A 20,674-nucleotide genomic window follows, 5' to 3' on the forward strand; every position below is an offset into this window, starting at 1 on the left:
AATCACCAATAACATGATGCACTGGGATTGTTAGTTTTAATTAAATATTAGCACAAAAATATTAGAGAATACAGATCTGGAAATCATCACCACCTAAAACGAGATCATGGGCCAAATATAGACCAATAACATTAGGTTGCTGTACATTAATAGGCCTAATTGTCAAGATTTAACATTTAGCTTTATTGCTGTATTATAATATTAACAGCAGAACTAACAGTTAGGCCTCTTTAAAATTAAAAATCAAAAATGTTTGTAATCCAATTGCAATTAACCTTGACTAGGTCTAACATTAGTTAATACGAAGAATAATAGTAATACTAATAGCGTTAATCAATCAATAATTAATATTATACCAGGATACTGAAGTTAATGTTAGATCTTGCCTAGCACGTTAATGTCAGCTTCTAGATCTACTTGTGTTCAGGCAGACAGAGATGCCGAGTTCTCCGAGCCCCTTGTTGCATTTAGCAAATTTTTTTCTCTCGTGCCTTTGTCAGCATCGCTGCTTTTCGAACGTACCTTGCTGCACTGACTTGTTATTGTAATAAGACACAAGTGTTGCCGGACAAAACAAATTTTGCCCGGCAGCACTTATTTTATACAACCCCGATTCCAAAAAAGTTGGGACAAAGTACAAATTGTAAATAAAAATGGAATGCAATAATTTACAAATCTCAAAAACTGATATTGTATTCACAATAGAACATAGACAACATATCAAATGTCGAAAGTGAGACATTTTGAATTTTCATGCCAAATATTGGCTCATTTGAAATTTCATGACAGCAACACATCTCAAAAAAGTTGGGACAGGGGCAATAAGAGGCTGGAAAAGTTAAAGGTACAAAAAAGGAACAGCTGGAGGACCAAATTGCAACTCATTAGGTCAATTGGCAATAGGTCATTAACATGACTGGGTATAAAAAGAGCATCTTGGAGTGTCAGCGGCTCTCAGAAGTAAAGATGGGAAGAGGATCACCAATCCCCCTAATTCTGCGCCGACAAATAGTGGAGCAATATCAGAAAGGAGTTCCACAGTGTAAAATTGCAGAGTTTGAACATATCATCATCTACAGTGCATAATATCATCAAAAGATTCAGAGAATCTGGAAGAATCTCTGTGCGTAAGGGTCAAGGCCGGAAAACCATACCGGGTGCCCGTGATCTTCGGGCCCTTAGACGGCACTGCATCACATACAGGCATGCTTCTGTATTGGAAATCACCAAATGGGCTCAGGAATATTTCCAGAGAACATTCTCTGTGAACACAATTCACCGTGCCATCCACCGCTGCCAGCTAAAACTCTATAGTTCAAAGAAGAAGCCGTATCTAAACATGATCCAGAAGCGCAGACGTCTTCTCTGGGCCAAGGCTCATTTAAAATGGACTGTGGCAAAGTGGAAAACTGTTCTGTGGTCAGACGAATCAAAATTTGAAGTTCTTTATGGAAATCAGGGACGCCGTGTCATTCGGACTAAAGAGGAGAAGGACGACCCAAGTTGTTATCGGCGCTCAGTTCAGAAGCCTGCATCTCTGATGGTATGGGGTTGCATTAGTGCGTGTGGCATGGGCAGCTTACACATCTGGAAAGACACCATCAATGCTGAAAGGTATATCCAGGTTCTAGAGCAACATATGCTCCCATCCAGACGACGTCTCTTTCAGGGAAGACCTTGCATTTTCCAACATGACAATGCCAAACCACATACTGCATCAATTACAGCATCATGGCTGCGTAGAAGAAGGGTCCGGGTACTGAACTGGCCAGCCTGCAGTCCAGATCTTTCACCCACAGAAAACATTTGCCGCATCATAAAACGGAAGATACGACAAAAAAGACCTAAGACAGTTGAGCAACTAGAATCCTACATTAGACAAGAATGGGTTAACATTCCTATCCCTAAACTTGAGCAACTTGTCTCCTCAGTCCCCAGACGTTTACAGACTGTTGTAAAGAGAAAAGGGGATGTCTCACAGTGGTAAACATGGCCTTGTCCCAACTTTTTTGAAATGTGTTGTTGTCATGAAATTTAAAATCACCTAATTTTTCTCTTTAAATTATACATTTCCTCAGTTTAAACATTTGATATGTCATCTATGTTCTATTCTGAATAAAATATGGAATTTTGAAACTTCCACATCATTGCATTCCGTTTTTATTTACAATTTGTACTTTGTCCCAACTTTTTTGGAATCGGGGTTGTACCTATATGTTGATAATGGTGATATTCTTCAGTCATCAGCTGTTAGGTTATAGTCGTCTGAAAATCCATGACCTTGAGTTTGACATTTCAAAGTCATTCAAGGTCAAAGGTCATGGTGCCAAATGAAAGCCCATATGGCACTTTCTATAAGTTGATAATGGTAAACAGTCTACCATCAACTGTTTTCAAGTTACAGCCCTCTGAAAATCCGTGACCTTGAGTTTGACCTTTCAAGGTCAAAGATCATGGTGCCAAATGAAAGGCCATATGAGAGTTCCTATATGCTCATAATAGTAAACATCTGTCTATCGGCAACCGTTTTTGAGTTATAATGGAAAATGTGTTATTTTGACTGAAAGGTTGACCTTTCCGGTGACCTTGACCTTCACCTTGACCTGACTACCTCCAAAACTTAATCGGCTAATCTTACCGGGCGCCCTGGTAAAATAAATAAACTAACTGGAACAGTCACATAATGCATTTGACATGAGCATAAAGCCCACTTTACACCAAAAGCATCACTGATTGCATGCACCAGGAAGTGATGTCAAGAGTTTAGTAAATATAAAGTGCAAATGTCTGAATATTATAAACATGCATTAGCAGTGTATGTGAAAATGTCCCCTTACGTTTGCTGACTGACAATACGATCACCTGTTTCTTTGAGTGGGAAGCCACGTCATTACGTCGTTGTATACGTCAGTTACGTCGCTACGTTTGCATAAACCTTGGCGCAAATATCAAAGCAAAAACAACACGGAAGAAGCAGCAGCAGCAACAACAATAATAATAATAATAATAATGGATGACTTCGCGTTTGTACAGCTGCTGCTTCTCGTCGCTTAAAAACGGCGATCTTTCACGGTCTTGTTATTGTTGTTGGTCTTAACAACTCCACCCCCCCGCTGACGTAAGCGGTTCTTTCCTCTGGCCCAGCAGAGAGTTGGTGCTAGCCTGGAACCGGTTTTTCTGGCCCCAGAGCCAGTTCTTTGTCAGTGGAAACAGAAAACCCGGTTCCAAACTAAGCACTGGCCCCGAACCAGCCCCGGAACTGCTTTGGTGGAAAAGGGGACTGCTCTCCCATTTCAATATCACACCTCCAGTCACACACTGAGGACACGCACACCAGACACACTCCACACCCCCAAACGGTTTTAACTTGCTTCAATTTTTCATCTCATCTCATCTCATTATCTCTAGCCGCTTTATCCTTCTACAGGGTCGCAGGCAAGCTGGAGCCTATCCCAGCTGACTACGGGCGAAAGGCGGGGTACACCCTGGACAAGTCGCCAGGTCATCACAGGGCTGACACATAGACACAGACAACCATTCACACTCACATTCACACCTACGCTCAATTTAGAGTCACCAGTTAACCTAACCTGCATGTCTTTGGACTGTGGGGGAAACCGGAGCACCCGGAGGAAACCCACGCGGACACGGGGAGAACATGCAAACTCCACACAGAAAGGCCCTCGCCGGCCACGGGGCTCGAACCCGGACCTTCTTGCTGTGAGGCGACAGCGCTAACCACTACACCACCGTGCCGCCCCTAGTAGCAATTTGTGTCAACATTTATTTTCGCATTTCTCAGAAGAATAGTATTAATTTTACAGCATGGATAGCGATAACGACAGTCTTCATAGCGAAAGTGAGTTTTACTACCCTGAGGAAGAAGAAATAAAACTAGATCACATTTCCACCGAGAAAATGCAAAGTGTGCTTGCGGAGCTGTAGCAGAACAGCTATCATGCTAGCATGCTAAAAGCTAGCATACCAACATGCTAATGCCAACATGGTAACAACTAGCATGCTAGCAGTTAGCATACTAACATGCTAAAAGCTAACATGTTAACGCTAACATGCTAATAGATAGCATGTTATCTATTAGCATGTTAACAGCTAGCATTCTAACATGCTAATGATTAACATGCTATTTGTTAGAATTTTAACACTTTAAGGCTAATATGCTGACAGCTATCATGCTAACAGGCTAACATGCTAATGGCTAGTATGTTAACTTTTAACATGCTAACACGCTGAGGGTGACATGCTAACAGCTAACATGCTAACAGTTAGCATGCTAACATGCAAACTCTGCATGCTATCATGCTAATCCTAACATGCTAACAGCTAGCATGGTAACACATGAATGCTTATATGCTAATTGCTATCGTGTGTGCGTGTAAGTATTCCTAATAAAGTGGACATTGAGTTGAAGTTGATTTGCTGTCAAAGTCTCAAATGAGCAGATCCTTGCCAAATGCATCATCACCTATAGGGGAAGGGAGGAATGACTCAGTCAAGCTTCCACTGATTAGCGGCAAAATGGAGAAAAAATGGACGGATGAAAGGCAAGAGAAAGACGAGTGCGGGTCAGAACCGATATCATGTGTGTGATGGTGATTTGGCCTGAGGTGCCGTATGAAGTTTGGTGGATGTGTGGTGAAGTGTTACTGAGCAAAACTCCATTCATTTGAAAGGGGCCAAAAATCAATATTAGCCTATGGAGGTAAAAAGAGATGCGTGAAAACCGAGGAAAAGACGAGTGCAGGTCTCAGATAAGGGGATGGATCTGTGCGGGGACTTGGCCTGAGGCATCAAGTGAAGTTTCGTCACTTGGTTAAAGAGAGTGATGGAGAGTGAAAGTTTTTCTCCTGAAACACCATTCATTTTCAATGGGGCCAAAAATCAATGCAAGCCTATGGAGGAAAAAGGGATGAGCAAAAAGAAAGGAAAAATATGAGTGCGGGTCAGAACCGATTGCATGTATGTGTCGGGGGAGTTGGCCTGAAGTATCACATGAGGTTTGGTGCATCTGCGATGGAGCGTGTCCGAGTAGGACGATTCGATTCATGAGCCCTATTCATTCTCTATGGGGAAAAAAACAAACAAAAAAACGACAAGAACAAGAGAACGGGCACGTTGATCCAAAAGCTGTATACAAGCACACTACAACACTTCAGGCCCGACGTCTCAGAGTTGGAACAGTGTCTATCTCGAACGCCCTAGGAGGATTAGTGGATCCAAAAAACGTGCCGGAATAAGGCAGAATAAGTAAACTTAAGAACAACAATAGTGTGCTTGCCTTTGGCAAGCACACTAATAAAACATTCCAGGAGAAAGCTAAAAACTTCTAACTTGCTGACGCCGAGCAAAAACATGGCTGAATCCTGAATGACTCAATTTTGTATAAATAGGGGACTACATAGGCGGCAAAATGTAGTTTTTTTTTTTCCTGCCATGGAAGTGCACTTGTATACCGAGGAGGAAGCCATTTGCATTACAGCCGTGAATGAGGATTCAAAATGGCGGCTCGACTCGGCTTGGTTTTCCCTTTCGGGCGCTCTCGTTTTCTGTTAGAATTTGGGAAAGAAAAACTAAATATATTATTTACCAGCTTAAGGTCGGTCCGTATGGTGAAATACCATGACCTCGGCCTTGAATACTGACCTCGGCCCAGAGGGCCTCGCTCAGTACTTTCAAGACCTCGATCGCGGTATTTCACAATACAGACCTCCCAGCTGGTAAATAGCATGTATTTATTTTTTTCACAGTGCGGTTTCCATCAAATCCTGTGCTCTGATTGGCTGGCAAGCGGGTCTGTATCCTACGATACGGACCCCAGTTACGGACTTCTGGCGACTCGCTCGTTCACAACAACAAACAACTTAGTAGAATTTTTTGTCAACATTTATCTTTTTTTTAAATACGATTTATTGATAAGATTATCAAAAATCTTATAAATTTTTGCCAGCATTTCTCAGGAGAACAGCATTAATTTTACAGCATGGATAGCGAGATATATATATATATATCTTTGGTTAAAACATTTTCATTTCAGGCTGCTTATGGATAAATTTTACATATTACAATACAATAAGCAATATAAATAAGCAATAAGCAATATAAATATTGCAATATAAATTTGTTTTGCTTTAGATATTTTGTGTTTTATAGAGGAATTTTTGTACAATAGACAATGTTTTGTAATTTACGGTAGCTATTTATTAATGTCTATAACGTGCATTTGATCATATTTAAATGTTAATTTGCATGAAATAAGTATTAAATTATTTAAATGGGCGTGGCCATACATACATACATACATACATACATAATGCATATTGCACGTACATGACATTAGAAAAAACATCAGAAACATTTACATGTCAGTTGTAGCCGCAATCACTAACATTAGCTTTCAGGGAGTTTTTGCTGTAGCTTTTTTTGCTGCACAGGCTACATGTGCATGCGTTCAATTCTTACAGAGTGAACTCGCTCTGATAAACACCATACTGTGTCATTTTCTTAATTTAAACCACTGTTCATGTTTTGAGAGCAAAGACATTCATCTGTTTATCAGCACAGACACATCAGAGAAAGACATTTCGTTGCTTTGCTCCAAATTCAAACAGCAGGTTTTTAGGTTTTGTACAGGATACACAATCGGATAAAAGGAAATCCGTTTTATGAAATACAACAGACTTTGTTTGGATATTAAAGCTTTTCCAAAAAGGATTTAAACAGCCATCGCAATAGTTGGACTCGATCGCAGAGTCTATGGAATCAATTTTGTGCCAAAATGTTCATACAATACTTTTGAAATATCAAACAAAAACGACAAATCAAAATACAAAAGAGTCAATTTTTTTAGACTGGCAAACAAATTATTCGTGTAATCGTGCAAAATATCAGTCTGTTACTCTTCAGAAACCTTTTATTTTTGTTCCGCGTCTTTCTCAGTTTTGCTTGACGTAATTTATTTTGTTTGTGATTATGATACTGAATTAATTCAACAAAGTGTAAATTCAATATCATAGTCGCCACTGAAGTCCACTCGATCCTTGTTTACCGTCAATGGATCGGTCACTCGTCAAACAGTCCGCCAGAATCCGAGTAGGGAATGGCTGAGCGTAGCTGTCAGTCAAACACAAGTTAGCCAATGGGAATGCATTCCTGGACAGCCCACCCACACGTGAAGTTTGTGCCAAAACTGCAAGCAAAAAGTCAGGGAGCGCAAACGAGAAAGCTGGAATCGCAACCAAAATAAATTACGTCAAGCAAAACTGAGAAAGACACGGAACAAAAATAAAAGGTTTCTGAAGAGTAACAGACTGATATTTTGCACGATTACATGAATAATTTGTTTGCCAGTCTAAAAAAATTGACTTTTTTTCTTTTTTTGTATTTTGATTTGTCGTTTTTGTTTGATATTTCAAAAGTATTGTATGAACATTTTGGCACAAAATTGATTCCATAAGAGTCCTGATACTGTGGTCAATCATCTCAAGCCGAGAACAGTTTCATTAATCTAATGACATTTTCACTCATTCGCCAAGTTCGGATTTTAACCAACGGTGTGAAACGTGCTTACGAAGAGCTTCGTATTGATTGAATGTTAATAGTACAAATTTTAATTAAGGCTAATTCATTTTTAGAGTTTAGTTTTAATGATTATTTTAAAATATTCCACAAATCCAATTTAGAAACACAGAACCACAATAAGCAGTTAGTAAAACTCTCCACCTGTGGAACACGGCTGTGGTTTGTACGTGATTATTTTCTCTGTACGTTCTCAGCGTAACATGTCGAATTGAGACGCGTACCTGACGGAGGATGCTCTTCACACACACCAGAGGCAGGCCCATGTAGTTGGACTTGATGATCCATTTAAGCAGCTGGTGCCCAAGCACCTCGAGCACCATACACACATCTTATGAGTCAAAAGAGTCAAGGTTATTACTGCCGAGTTATTAATAGTAATAGGGTTATCACATTCCACCATGAACTGTATGTGCATCTACAAAACGTGAAAATAACATGATGGTCCATCTACAGAAATAGATTTTGGCGAGCACGTACAGCAGGATACGGACACCGTTGACTCCAGATATCTTGAAATCATCAATGAGCTGAACTATCGTCTCCCGTTTGGCATCTGTAGGGTCGCTGTCTCGAACCTGTTCAACATGCAAAGATACAGAAACGACAGAATTTAAAAAAAAGTTAATAGATGAAACATGAGATTTTAAAGTGCTGATGACACGTTTTTGACATCTTTGGCGATGTTTTATAACATAAGTAATTCCCGATGATCCATATATTAATTCACGAAGGCGCCTATTTTACAAGTTATGATAAAAAACGCGGCTATTGGGCAAATTTGACGGGGCTGCAGCACCCAGGAGACGAAAGAGGAGGAGGAGCTATATGACTTCAGCGAAAGAACCTTCCTCCTAACTTACCAGTTTGTTGTTGATGCGGCAGGTGTTCAGTTTGTCATTATTAGTATTATTATTATACATTATTTTATATATATTAGTTATTATGCCTTCGCGTTGTGTTGCCGGCTTTTGCTCCAAAACCCACAAGGATGGGGTAAGTTTATTCAAGTTTCCCAGAGATCCCGAGCTGCATGCGAAGTGGGTGAAGCAAGTCAGGCGCACTCGTGACAAGTGGGAGCCCTCACCAACATCCGTCCTGTGCTCTGAACACTTCGATTTGGATTGTTTTGACACCCTTCCCACCTTAAAAGAATCTCTTGGGTGTTCAGTTCAGCACAAACGTGTGTTACTACCATCAGCAGTGCCTACACAGTGTTGCCAGACTGGGAGGTTTCCCGCCCAGTTGAGCGGTTTCAAGTGCATTTTGGTGGGTTTTGAACATATTTTGGGCTGGAAAATGTCAGCAGTATCTGTTGCCAGATAGTGCTGAAGTTTTCCAGCCCAAAATATGTTCAAAACCCACCAAAATGCACTTGAAACCGCCCAACTGGGCGGGATTCCTCCCAATCTGGCAACACTGCCAGTATTCCGGAGGGGGTCTACTAGTAGCTATGCCGGATCCAAAGACAGTCCTCCTGTCAGAACATGTGTTGTGAAACGACATAAGATAAAGGTACGTAGAGCTATAGATTCTACATGATAATCATAAATGTAATCATAAAGTCGGCGTGATATCAGTCATGTATTTGCTTGTGAAAGCTTGCGGCTTTCATGTAACTGCCGCCTAGCAACGAGAGGCAAAGGGTAAAGAGGGTAGGCTATCATAGATTCTATTCGGAAGAGATCAACACAATTCTAGACTCCCAGAAGAGGAAGAGCTAGCACTAAAGAGTTCACCGGCGTTTTCATGCGCCATTTCCATTGAGTAGAACCAGAGTAGAACAGCCAGTGAACTGCAGCGTGTTCTTCCGCTGACGTCACAACATGGCCGCGAGCCACGGACCCAGTTTTCTTGCGCTGTGCAATTAAAAGTTGGATATTCGCGTAACAACAGCTTCTTTTCACGTAATTATAACAGAAATCTAACATGTTTGCCATGTTGTATAGTTTATTTAAGAAATTGCATAGAGTCATGTTCGTGTCATCAGCCCTTTAAGCTCATTCGTTTTAATTCTTTTATATTAAAGACAATGCTATCAGTTATGTTATAGCAGCTATAAACAAACAGTCGTTCCCTCACCAGCCAGGGCTCGACATTAACAGTAGCCCGACTGTCCGGGACAATGAAATGTTTGGTCAGGACAAGTCAAATCCGCACCTGCCTGCCTGATAGGATGAGTTGAATATTTGTTGAAAATCACCATTTTCAGAGTAATTATTCAAGAGTTACATCAATAAAGTTCCAAAAAAACTAGTTCAATCCCTTCAGTGATCTGGCCATGTTATTGTTTACGAAATTCCAGGGAAGCCAAATACAACAGGTGCATGTGTAAAAATAACCACGTCATAATATCTAATTTTATTCTATCCACATTCACTGGATATAAGCAATCGTGCACACTGATTGGCTACTCTACTACTAGGATATCAGCTCGTATACCGTGAGTAGAGAAAAACAAAATGGCGGCGCGTTGCTGAACCAACCGAGGACGAAATAAAAACTCTACTCGAAAATAAAACCCCAAAACATACAAAAAAAAAGCAACAAAATATGGAACGAAAGTATTTGATGGGAAGAATGTATCTTTTTTTTTATTTTTCAAGAATTATTATTATCGCATTTTTCACAAATTGCTCCTGTCATTTCCCTGTTTTGTTTACATTCTTCAGTTTAAGCATTAAAATTTGTTGAATTTTTTTAGACTGGTTCAAAAGCTCAAAGAAGTTTGAAAATTACACAACTGAAATGTCCAAGGAAGAATTAAATAAATGTCTAAAGCTATTCTATACCTCGGCACGACAGCACTTTCTACAAACAAGAGTGCTCCGAGAGCACAATATCCCCCGCTGGCAACAATGCCATAACTCTGGTAAAATGCGACTGAATTGAACGAAATTGCCATATGACAAAGAAGCCTGTCAAGTTTTGTGAAATTCCTCTAAAAATTGTGAGAGGAGTTGATTTCAGAAGGTGAGTACCCTTCCGGGCAGCACGGTGGTGTAGTGGTTAGCGCTGTCGCCTCACAGCAAGAAGGTCCGGGTTCGAGCCCCGTGGCCAGCGAGGGCCTTTCTGTGCGGAGTTTGCATGTTCTCCCCGTGTCCGCGTGGGTTTCCTCCGGGTGCTCCGGTTTCCCCCACAGTCCAAAGACATGCAGGTTAGGTTAACTGGTGACTCTAAATTGAGCGTAGGTGTGAATGTGAGTGTGAATGGTTGTCTGTGTCTATGTGTCAGCCCTGTGATGACCTGGCGACTTGTCCAGGGTGTACCCCGCCTTTCGCCCGTAGTCAGCTGGGATAGGCTCCAGCTTGCCTGCGACCCTGTAGAACAGGATAAAGCGGCTACAGATAATGAGATGAGATGAGTACCCTTCCCAGGATGGACATTGCCACGGCATAATCCCTCTTCGGGCCTTTCGGCCAGCGGGGGAGAATAAAAATTGTGAGGGAAGCTGATTTCAGAAAGCAAGCACACCTTGATGAAATTGCCAAAGTACACATTTGTGAATAATCAAGGGCATAACTCTGGTAAAATTTTGCCCAAATTAAACGAAATTTTAATATGCGTATTACTGTCATATCACAAAGCCTTTTGCCAAGTTTGGTGAAATTCCTCCAGTAATTATGAGAGGAGTTGATTTCAGAAGGAAAACACACCCTCATGAAATTGTCAAATTATAAATTTTGTTAATCAAGGGCTGTAACTCTGGTAAAATGTGACTGAATTAAACGAAATTGCAATATGTGTACTACCGATATATAACAAAGAATCATGCCAAGTTTTGTGAAATTCCTCCAAAAATTGAGAGAGGAGTTGATTTCAGAAGGTGAGCACCCTTCCCAGGACAGACGGACAGATGGACGGAAGGAAAGAAAGAAATCGCCATGACATAAGGCCCGAAGGGGGATTTCGACCAGTGGGGGATTAAAATAATAATAATAATAAAAAAATGAAAAAAATGTTTAAATTTAAAAATAGTCAATTCGTGCAGCCAGTGATAGGTTTTTAAGAAGTCTGTCTAAGCGGAAATGATTTTGTCGGACATTTTTTATTAAAGTTTTTATTTATCGAATTTGCTAAAAATACAAATGCTCCGTTTCTCAAAATCCAGTGAACATGGATAGAATAAAGCAGTTATTCCACTCAATCTCATCATATACGGTATGGCTTATAGACAACTTGGGGCTACGCACCTCGTCAGCTATCAGCTCATGTACGACTCGATTTCGTAGAATAACTGTTAAATAGATTAGACTTTGAATTAATCAAAATCGGAGAAATGTCGATCAAATACCTCAATAAAATAAACATCTGTGCGTGAATCTTAATTTCATTCAGATATTCAGTGTATTATTATTATTTTTTTAATTGTATGGTTCACATTAACAATCATAAATGCCGTAGAATATTTCAGGGGAAAGTTACGACAGTGCTGAACTCGCTTACGTTTTGTTTTCATTCACAATGCGATTCTGTCACCTTTATCATGTCCAACTTGTTTTCTTTCAGTTCTTTAAATTAATTTATACTTCAGGTTTTACTGGATTAATCAAGATTCAACTTTATTTCCTCCAGAAGCTTTGAATTTGGCTGAGTCTAACTCTTAAAACTGCAGATCAGGTAATGGGTTAGAACAAAAACAACATATACGCCATAAGGAGGCATTGGATAGTTTTTGTTTATTGTTACGGTTAAAGTCGGAGTTTTATTGAAAAATTAATAATTAAAACGATTCTCATAACCAGACCTGCTTTTTGATAAACTTTGCGAACCACTTTCCTTTCAGTGAACTAGTAAATACATAGTAATAAAAAGGTTATGATCAGTAAAAGTGAAAAATCTTGCCGCTTGTCCGACTGGATTAAAAAGTTAATATTGAGCCCTCGCAGCCTCTCTTTATTTCTCCGTCTTGAAACCCGTCCTTCATCAAGACTTCCCCAGTGTCAAAAAACTTACAGCTTTACCTCTGACTGTTATAAAGCTCCAACACCGGAGACTCCTTCCACAAACGCGAAATAAAAACATTTCCTTACAGAAAACATCATCACATCAACAATTATAGCTTTTTCTGGGTTTATGTGGAGCATCTGCCATATAAGCCCATGTGAATGAGGCATTACCATAGAAAAAAAATAACCTATTAGAACACGTGCATTAATATAAATCTGACCAATCAGAATCAAGAATTTGACAGCATTGTGGTATATGTATATATAATAAACCACATTTTTCCTGCTAATTCAATTCAGCTGAAAAACACAATTACGGCTACACGGAGTTAACAGGCAGCAGTTCTGATGGATGGGGAATACAGGAAGTCCCTCCCTCCCACCCAGACAGCAGGTCGAGTTACACTTCTACCCTTCCCAAATAGCTACGGTTGGGATTATGTGATCCAGAGCACCACTCCAGATCAGATACCCATCGTGTTTGATTAAAAAAAAAAAAAACTTCAAGTTTCTTTCACACTTACACATTTCAGCAGTTTAATCTCATCCAGTGCAGTCTCCGTGTAATGTGGAGCACTCTTAACCACCTTTAAGGCCACAAATCTCTTCCTCCTAGACACAAAAATACAGATTTACAGTAAATCTGATGCATGGATTACGTGTCAAAGCTGTGACTCTCACAATGTACATGTTAAATAGATTGGAAGAATTGGTAATAAATTCAGGTGTCATCAAGCAGATATCAAACAGCTAAATTAAATTGGTTGCTTTGTTCTTTTTTTAACTGTGAGGATATAGTGTTCTAGGCTGCGTTTGAAACAGAAGGTCACTGCCTTGTTGCCGTAATAACCAGGTGTCGCATAAGGCAGGACTTTCAAATGAAGGACATTCGTTCGAAATAATCTTTTAAGGTAGCATTTACAGTAACGTGACATCAGCACACCATGTAACTAAAACAAGAGTGCTCTGAGAGCACAATATCCCCCGCTGGCAATAATGCCATAACTTGACTGAATTGAACGAAATTACAACATGCATATTAATGACATATAACAAAGAATCCTGCCAAGTTTCATGAAATTCCTCCAAAAATTGTGAGATGAGTTGATTTCAGAAGGTGAGTACCCTTCCCAGGACAGACGGACATCACCATGACATAATCCCCATTCGGGCCTTTCGGCCAGCGAGGGATTTAAAAAAAATTTTTTGCCAAGTTACATGAAATTCCTCCAAAAATTGTGAGGGAAGTTGATTTCAGAAAGCAAGCACACCTTGATGAAATTGCCAAAGTACAAGTTTGTTAATAATCAAGGGCATAACTCTGGTAAAATTTGCCCAAATTAAATTAAATTTCAATATGCGTAAAACTGTCATATAACAAAGCCTTTTGCCAAGTTTGGTGAAATCCCTCCACTAATTATGAGAGGAGTTGATTTCGGAAGAACGTACACCCTCATGAAATTGTCAAATTATAATTTTGTTAATCAAGGGCTGCAACTCTGGTAAAATGCGACTGAATTGAACGAAATTGCAATATGCGTACTACCGACATATAACAAAGAATCCTGCCAAGTTTGGTGAAATTCCTCCAAAAATTGTGAGCGGAGTTGATTTCAGAAGGCAAGTACCCTTCCCGGGACAGACGGAAATCACCACGACATAATCCCCATTCGGGCCTTTCGGCCAGTGGGGGATTTAAAAAACAAACAAACAAACAAACAAACAAAAAAAAAAAAACACTTTTCGCCAAGTTACATGAAATTCCTCCAAAAATTGTGAGGGAAGTTGATTTCAGAAAGCAAGTACACCTTCATGAAACTGCCAAAGTACAAGATTGTTAATAATCAAGGGCATAACTCTGGTAAAATCTGCCCAAATTAAACGTAGTTTCAATATGCGTACTACCGACATATAACAAAGAATCCTGCCAAGTTTGGTGAAATTCCTCCAAAAATTGTGAGCAGAGTTGATTTCAGAAGGCGCGTACCCTTCCCGGGACGGACGGAAATCGCCACGACATAATCCCCATTCGGGCCTTTCGGCCAGTGGGGGATTTAAAAAAAAAAAAAAAAAACACTTTTCGCCAAGTTACATGAAATTCCTCCAAAAATTGTGAGCGAAGTTGATTTCAGAAAGCAAGTACACCTTCATGAAACTGCCAAAGTACAAGATTGTTAATAATCAAGGGCATAACTCTGGTAAAATCTGCCCAAATTAAACGTAGTTTCAATATGCGTACTACCGACATATAACAAAGAATCCTGCCAAGTTTGGTGAAATTCCTCCAAAAATTGTGAGCAGAGTTGATTTCAGAAGGCGCGTACCCTTCCCGGGACGGACGGAAATCGCCACGACATAATCCCCATTCGGGCCTTTCGGCCAGTGGGGGATTTAAAAAAAAAAAAAAAAAACACTTTTCGCCAAGTTACATGAAATTCCTCCAAAAATTGTGAGCGAAGTTGATTTCAGAAAGCAAGTACACCTTCATGAAACTGCCAAAGTACAAGATTGTTAATAATCAAGGGCATAACTCTGGTAAAATCTGCCCAAATTAAACGTAGTTTCAATATGCGTACTACCGACATATAACAAAGAATCCTGCCAAGTTTGGTGAAATTCCTCAAAAATTGTGAGCAGAGTTGATTTCAGAAGGCGAGTACCCTTCCCGGGACGGACGGAAATCGCCACGACATAATCCCCATTCGGGCCTTTCGGCCAGTAGGGGATTTAAAAAAAAACACTTTTCGCCAAGTTACATGAAATTCCTCCAAAAATTGTGAGGGAAGTTGATTTGAGAAAGCAAGCACACCTTGATGAAATTGCCAAAGTACAAGTTTGTTAATAATCAAGGGCATAACTCTGGTAAAATCTGCCCAAATTAAACGAAGTTTCAATATGCGTATAATTGTCATATAGCAAAGCATTTTGCCAAGTTTGGTGAAATTCCTCCAAAAATTGTGAGCGGAGTTGATTTCAGAAGGCGAGTACCCTTCCCAGGATGGACGGACATCGCCACGACATACAGTAATCCCCCTTCGGGGCCTTTCGGCCAGCGGGGGATAACAAAATTTAGCTACTGGGACAACAGGCGCCTCACAAAGCATTTGGCTACAGTCACGGGATACAAGATAGTACAATGCTTATTTCTTGGTAACGTTTCAAAAGTCAAAGCGAATAAAAAGCCCCAAAACTTAAATTTGTATCTGAAAATCACTTTTCTGTTAAATTCAATCCGCCATCTTTTTTATTTTTTGCACTGCTTGAGGGAGATGCCGCACAGATTTGATTTATTGGTCATACGCAGCATCGAGGATACATCGCTGATGCCTTCAACTGGGGCAACTCGAAGGCACCTTAGAAGACAGGAAATGAGAGTATGATCAGTTTCGAAGAGTTCTTGATGCCTCGCTGTCTTGCTGTCAGCATTTTCCCCGTTTCGAACACACCCCAGTCCACAAGTTCACGCAGAGTTAAAACCCCAGTTTATACTTTCTCTAAATTTCTCACATTTGTTCAAACTTGTGATGATGGAGGAAGAATGAACCAAAGGAACAAAAGCAAATATTTCAGCTCAGCTGAATTTGGTCCAGGTACACAGTGTGTGTGTTGTCTATCAGTTTTCAAATATCTATCTGAATTTAATGCAACACACACACACCTCCCTCTAATCATCACAGCACCAGCATTAACTGCGCACATAGAATAGCAAGATAATGACAACGTGACTGGACTAGAACAGTTAAGTGGTTAGCTTTCAGCATTTAAGAACGGATTACTCACTGAAGATCCCAGCAAAGCCACACGGTGGAGAAATGACCCCATCCGAGCTTCCTAACTACGTGGTATCTTCCATTAAACAGGTCTCCGATCTTCACTGGGTAATAACCTCCTAAAGGAAAGACAATTAATAACAAATGTTTAATTATTTACTAATAAATAATATTTATAATAAGTCAGATTACAAAACATTATAGTTGCTACACCATAAATGCCAAAAGGAACCAACTAGTTTGTAGACATTTTGTTAACAATAAAAAGTAAATCTCTGGAAAATTGGTGCAGTATAACAGAAATAAAACAGTTCAGAATATCCCGTTATTGACAATTTTATTTATTTACACTGCCTGTCCAAAAAAAGTTGGTGTCTGGATTTAAATAAGCAAATACTTAAGAGCCTTTGCCTAAATAATTACACGATTCTTTTAACCCGAACTGATGCAGTGAGTAGCTTCTCATTTCTTAAAACAACCATATCAAAAGATGCATCCTGTGCTCAGGGAAAAGATGTTCTTATGTTTCAGAAGGATCAAATTACTGGCCTGCATGAAGCAAAGAAAACAATTAAAGGAACAGTCCACCGTACTTCCATAATGAAATATGCTCTTATCTGAATTGAGACGAGCTGCTCCGTACCTGTCCGAGCTTTGCGCGACCTCCCAGTCAGTCAGACGCAGTCAGACGCGCCATCACTCCTGTTAGCAATGTAGCTAGGCTCAGTATGGCCAATGGTATTTTTTGGGGCTGTAGTTAGATGCGACCAAACTCTTCCGCGTTTTTCCTGTTTACATAGGTTTATATGACCAGTGACATGAAACAAGTTCAGTTACACAAATTGAAACGTGGCGATTTTCTATGCTATGGAAAGTCCGCACTATAATGACAGGCGTACTAACACCTTCTGCGCGCTTCGACAGCGCATTGATATCTGAGCTCAGATATCAATGCGCTGTCGAAGCGCGCAGAAGGTGTTAGTACGCCTGTCATTATAGTGCGCACTTTCCATAGCATAGAAAATCGCCACGTTTCAATTTGTGTAACTGAACTTGTTTCATGTCACTGGTCATATAAACCTATGTAAACAGGAAAAACGTGGAAGAGTTTGGTCGCATCTAACTACAGCCCCAAAAAATACCATTGGCCATACTGAGCCTAGCTACATTGCTAACAGGAGTGACAGTGCGTCTGACTGCGTCTGACTGACCGGGAGGTCGCACAAAGCTCGGACAGGTACGGAGCAGCTCGTCTCAATTCAGATAAGAGCATATTTCATTATGGAAGTACGATGGACTGTTCCTTTAAGAGATTACTGAAATGACAGGAATTGGGATAAGAACTGTACAAGGCATTATTAAAACCTGGAAGGATAGTGATGCTATCACAAAGTCAACTTTTAGGAAAAAATGTGGTCGGGGGAAAAAATAAAAAATAAAAAATTCTGACCGACTATGATCAGAGATCACAAACACTTGGTGAAGTCAAATCATGGGGGGAAATAAATTGAAACTTGAACTCACAACTATGTTTAATAGTAAATGAATGAGCTTTCTACACTCACAATGTGAGAGAACTTTACAGGATTGGGACTAAACAGCTGTGTGGCCAGAAGAAAACCACTTCTTAGTGAGGATGATCAGAAGAAAATGATTCAATTTGTTAGGGAGCATAAAGATTGGACTCTGGAGCAATGGAAAAAGGTCATGTGGTCTGATGAGTCCAGATTGACCCTAATCCAGAGTGACGGGCGTGCCAGGATAAGAAGGGAAGCGCATGAAGCGATGCATCCATCATGCATAGTGGTGACTGTACAAACCTCTGGAGGCAGTGTTATGATCTGTGGTTGATTCAGTTGGTCAGGTCGAGGCTCAGCAACGTTATGGGGCAATAAAATGACGTCAGCTGACAACCTGAATGTTCTGGATGACCATTTTATCACATTTCTTCCCTGATGCTATCACAGAGTCCTGATCTTAACCCCGCTGAAAGTCCTTGGGATGTGCTGGAGAAGACTTTATTGCCGCTTTTCCACTACCAACGCGGCTGAGTTGGGCTGAGCCGTGCCGTGCTGAGTTGGGCTGAGTCGAGCTGAGCGGGGCTGTTGGAGTTGCATTTCGACTACAACCGCGCTGAACCGTGCTGGCTGGAAGTGGGTGGACACATTGGGTGGAGTTAGCGAAAGTGGGTGGACGTCACATGATGTCGTTAGGCGGCGCAAACAGTGACATCAGTGACCTTTTAAGCGGTAGTCTCACGACACGGAGAGTAAACAATAAACATGGAGTCGTTAGTGTTGCTGGTCTTGGTGCTGTGGCTTGTTGTCACCGACAACGCCAACAGATACTGGCAAGAGCGTATAGATGAGGCGAGGCGCATAAGGCTTCAGAAATTCTCGTAATTCGTAATTATTCTTCTTCCGGGTTTACGGTGTTTACAGATCCCAGCGCAGCGCTCGAAACTAACGGTGTCCCGATGTCCCGGGGACCATAAAAAATGTCATCGGGACACAAAATTATCATATCTGGGACAATCCCGGGACAATGGAAAAAAATAGATCTAGAAAAAAAGTTCTACATTAATATTATTTACAAAGCCGTAACACATACGTAGACATTCACCTAATTTGTCAATTTTAATTTTAAAACGTTAACAGCGAAAAATACATCGTAGCTACACTTTCGATGCACCTGCATCAGTAGGCTACAGAGCAGCGCATTCTGTTCTAGAATCTTCGGCCGGAGTCCGCATTATATGGACTTGGAATGGAATTGCTACCGCACACGCTGCGCCGACTCTTGCCAGAACAAAAATGCTGAAGTGGTTGAAGCGGACCGACCGCGGGGAAGAAACTGAAAGCCCAGACATAACGTCTCCGGGACCTTCAGGATCCAAAGTGTCATCGCCTGGTCTGCAGGCAACGCTAGCAACTGAATGAACTTAATGAGCACTGTTAGACACGTTATAAAATACAACAGGAATGATGTGGATGATATTGACGGAAGATACCGTTCAACAGAATAAGTGAGTTTTCTTGGTGTCTTTCTAGTTCAGAAAGTTTAGTCAGTCAGCAGCACAACTAGGCTCGGACCTGCCACTATGCTGATGTTGCTAACATTTGCACCCAAGTTTCGGCAGCGAAAGTTCATAAAATGGATAACGGAAAGTTCATAAAATGGATAACGGAAAGTTCATAAAATGGATAACGGAAAGTTCATAAAAATGGATAACGGAAAGTTCATAAAAATGGATAACGGTAATGGATAACGGAAAGTTCATAAAAATGGATAACGGTCTCATCTCATCTCATCTCATTATCTGTAGCCGCTTTATCCTGTTCTACAGGGTTGCAGGCAAGCTGGAGCCTATCCCAGCTGACTACGGGCGAAAGGCGGGGTACACCCTGGACAAGTCGCCAGGTCATCACAGGGCTATGGATAACGGTAATGGTGAAAATGATAAGTTGGCCTTATAAGTGCCAACAGATATTCAAGGTATAAGTAGATGAAATGAACATAAAAGGGGTCTTATTTTCAACTAAAGTGTACTGCAGATGTAGTGAGTTGAAACATTTTCTGAATGAGCTAGTTGGCCCCTTTAAATAAACGGGTATCTATTCATACAGTGAGATCGCCAAAGTTTAATAAACTGAAAATGCAATAACTGTAATTTTGAAGTAGATGATGTATAGGACATGTGTCACTTGTGTCTTAAATGATATAAAGGGTTCAAAATCACATAGTTACAAATATAATAGTAACTTCATATGATAATATTAACCACTGGTTATTTCAGAGAGGAAAAAAATGGGGACACTATTGCTTCCATTCGGGACAATACAACACAGAATTCGGGACCACTGGGGGACACAAAGAAAAAAAGTTAATTTCGAGCCCTGTCCCAGCGTGCTCGCGGGGCGTGTGTGGGCATGTGAGGACACTCCTCCTCACCAATCAGTGCACAGGGGAGTGTCTCCTCACGCCCCTAGCCCCACTCGGCTCGGTTTGGCTCGCTTCAGCCCTACTCCAAAACCGTGCGAGTTTTGGGTGCTGAGTAGGGCTAAAGCGAGCTGAGTCGTGCTGTTCTGAGGTAGTCGAAACGCGAGCCGTGTCGGGCTGAAGTGAGCTGAAAAAGGGTAGTGGAAAAGGGCCATAAGATGTGGTTCGACTGTCCCGTCATCAATACAAGATCTCGGTGAAAAATTGCCGCAACTCTGGTCCGAAATAAACGTTGTGACATTGCAAAAGGTTGTCAAAACAATTCCACAGCGAATGCAAAGCGAAAGGCGGTCCAACAAAATATTAAAAAGTGCGTCACTTTTTTGTCCAGGTAGTGTATTTTTTCCCCCACAGTAACAGTCA

General features: G+C 40.7%; 1 protein-coding gene across 3 annotated transcripts in view; it reads right to left on the reverse strand.

Annotated features, from left to right (window-relative positions):
* Positions 1–20,674, reverse strand: part of srpk3 (SRSF protein kinase 3) — a 77,456-nt gene that overhangs the window by 42,435 nt on the left and 14,347 nt on the right. For all 3 annotated transcript variants that reach the window (XR_009655545.1, XM_060932432.1, XM_060932431.1), the window contains exons 4-7: positions 16,323–16,431; positions 13,067–13,154; positions 8,084–8,171; positions 7,818–7,924 (exon numbers count right to left, since the gene is read on the reverse strand). Coding sequence is in view for 2 of the 3 variants with exons in the window: in XM_060932432.1 (XP_060788415.1) it covers positions 7,818–7,924; positions 8,084–8,171; positions 13,067–13,154; positions 16,323–16,431 (392 nt within the window). In the remaining variant the exon portion in view is untranslated. The remainder of the gene's footprint in view (positions 1–7,817; positions 7,925–8,083; positions 8,172–13,066; positions 13,155–16,322; positions 16,432–20,674) is intronic.

Source organism: Neoarius graeffei, chromosome 10 (genome assembly GCF_027579695.1).
Source record: "Neoarius graeffei isolate fNeoGra1 chromosome 10, fNeoGra1.pri, whole genome shotgun sequence".
NCBI classification, from domain to species: Eukaryota; Metazoa; Chordata; class Actinopteri; order Siluriformes; family Ariidae; genus Neoarius; species Neoarius graeffei.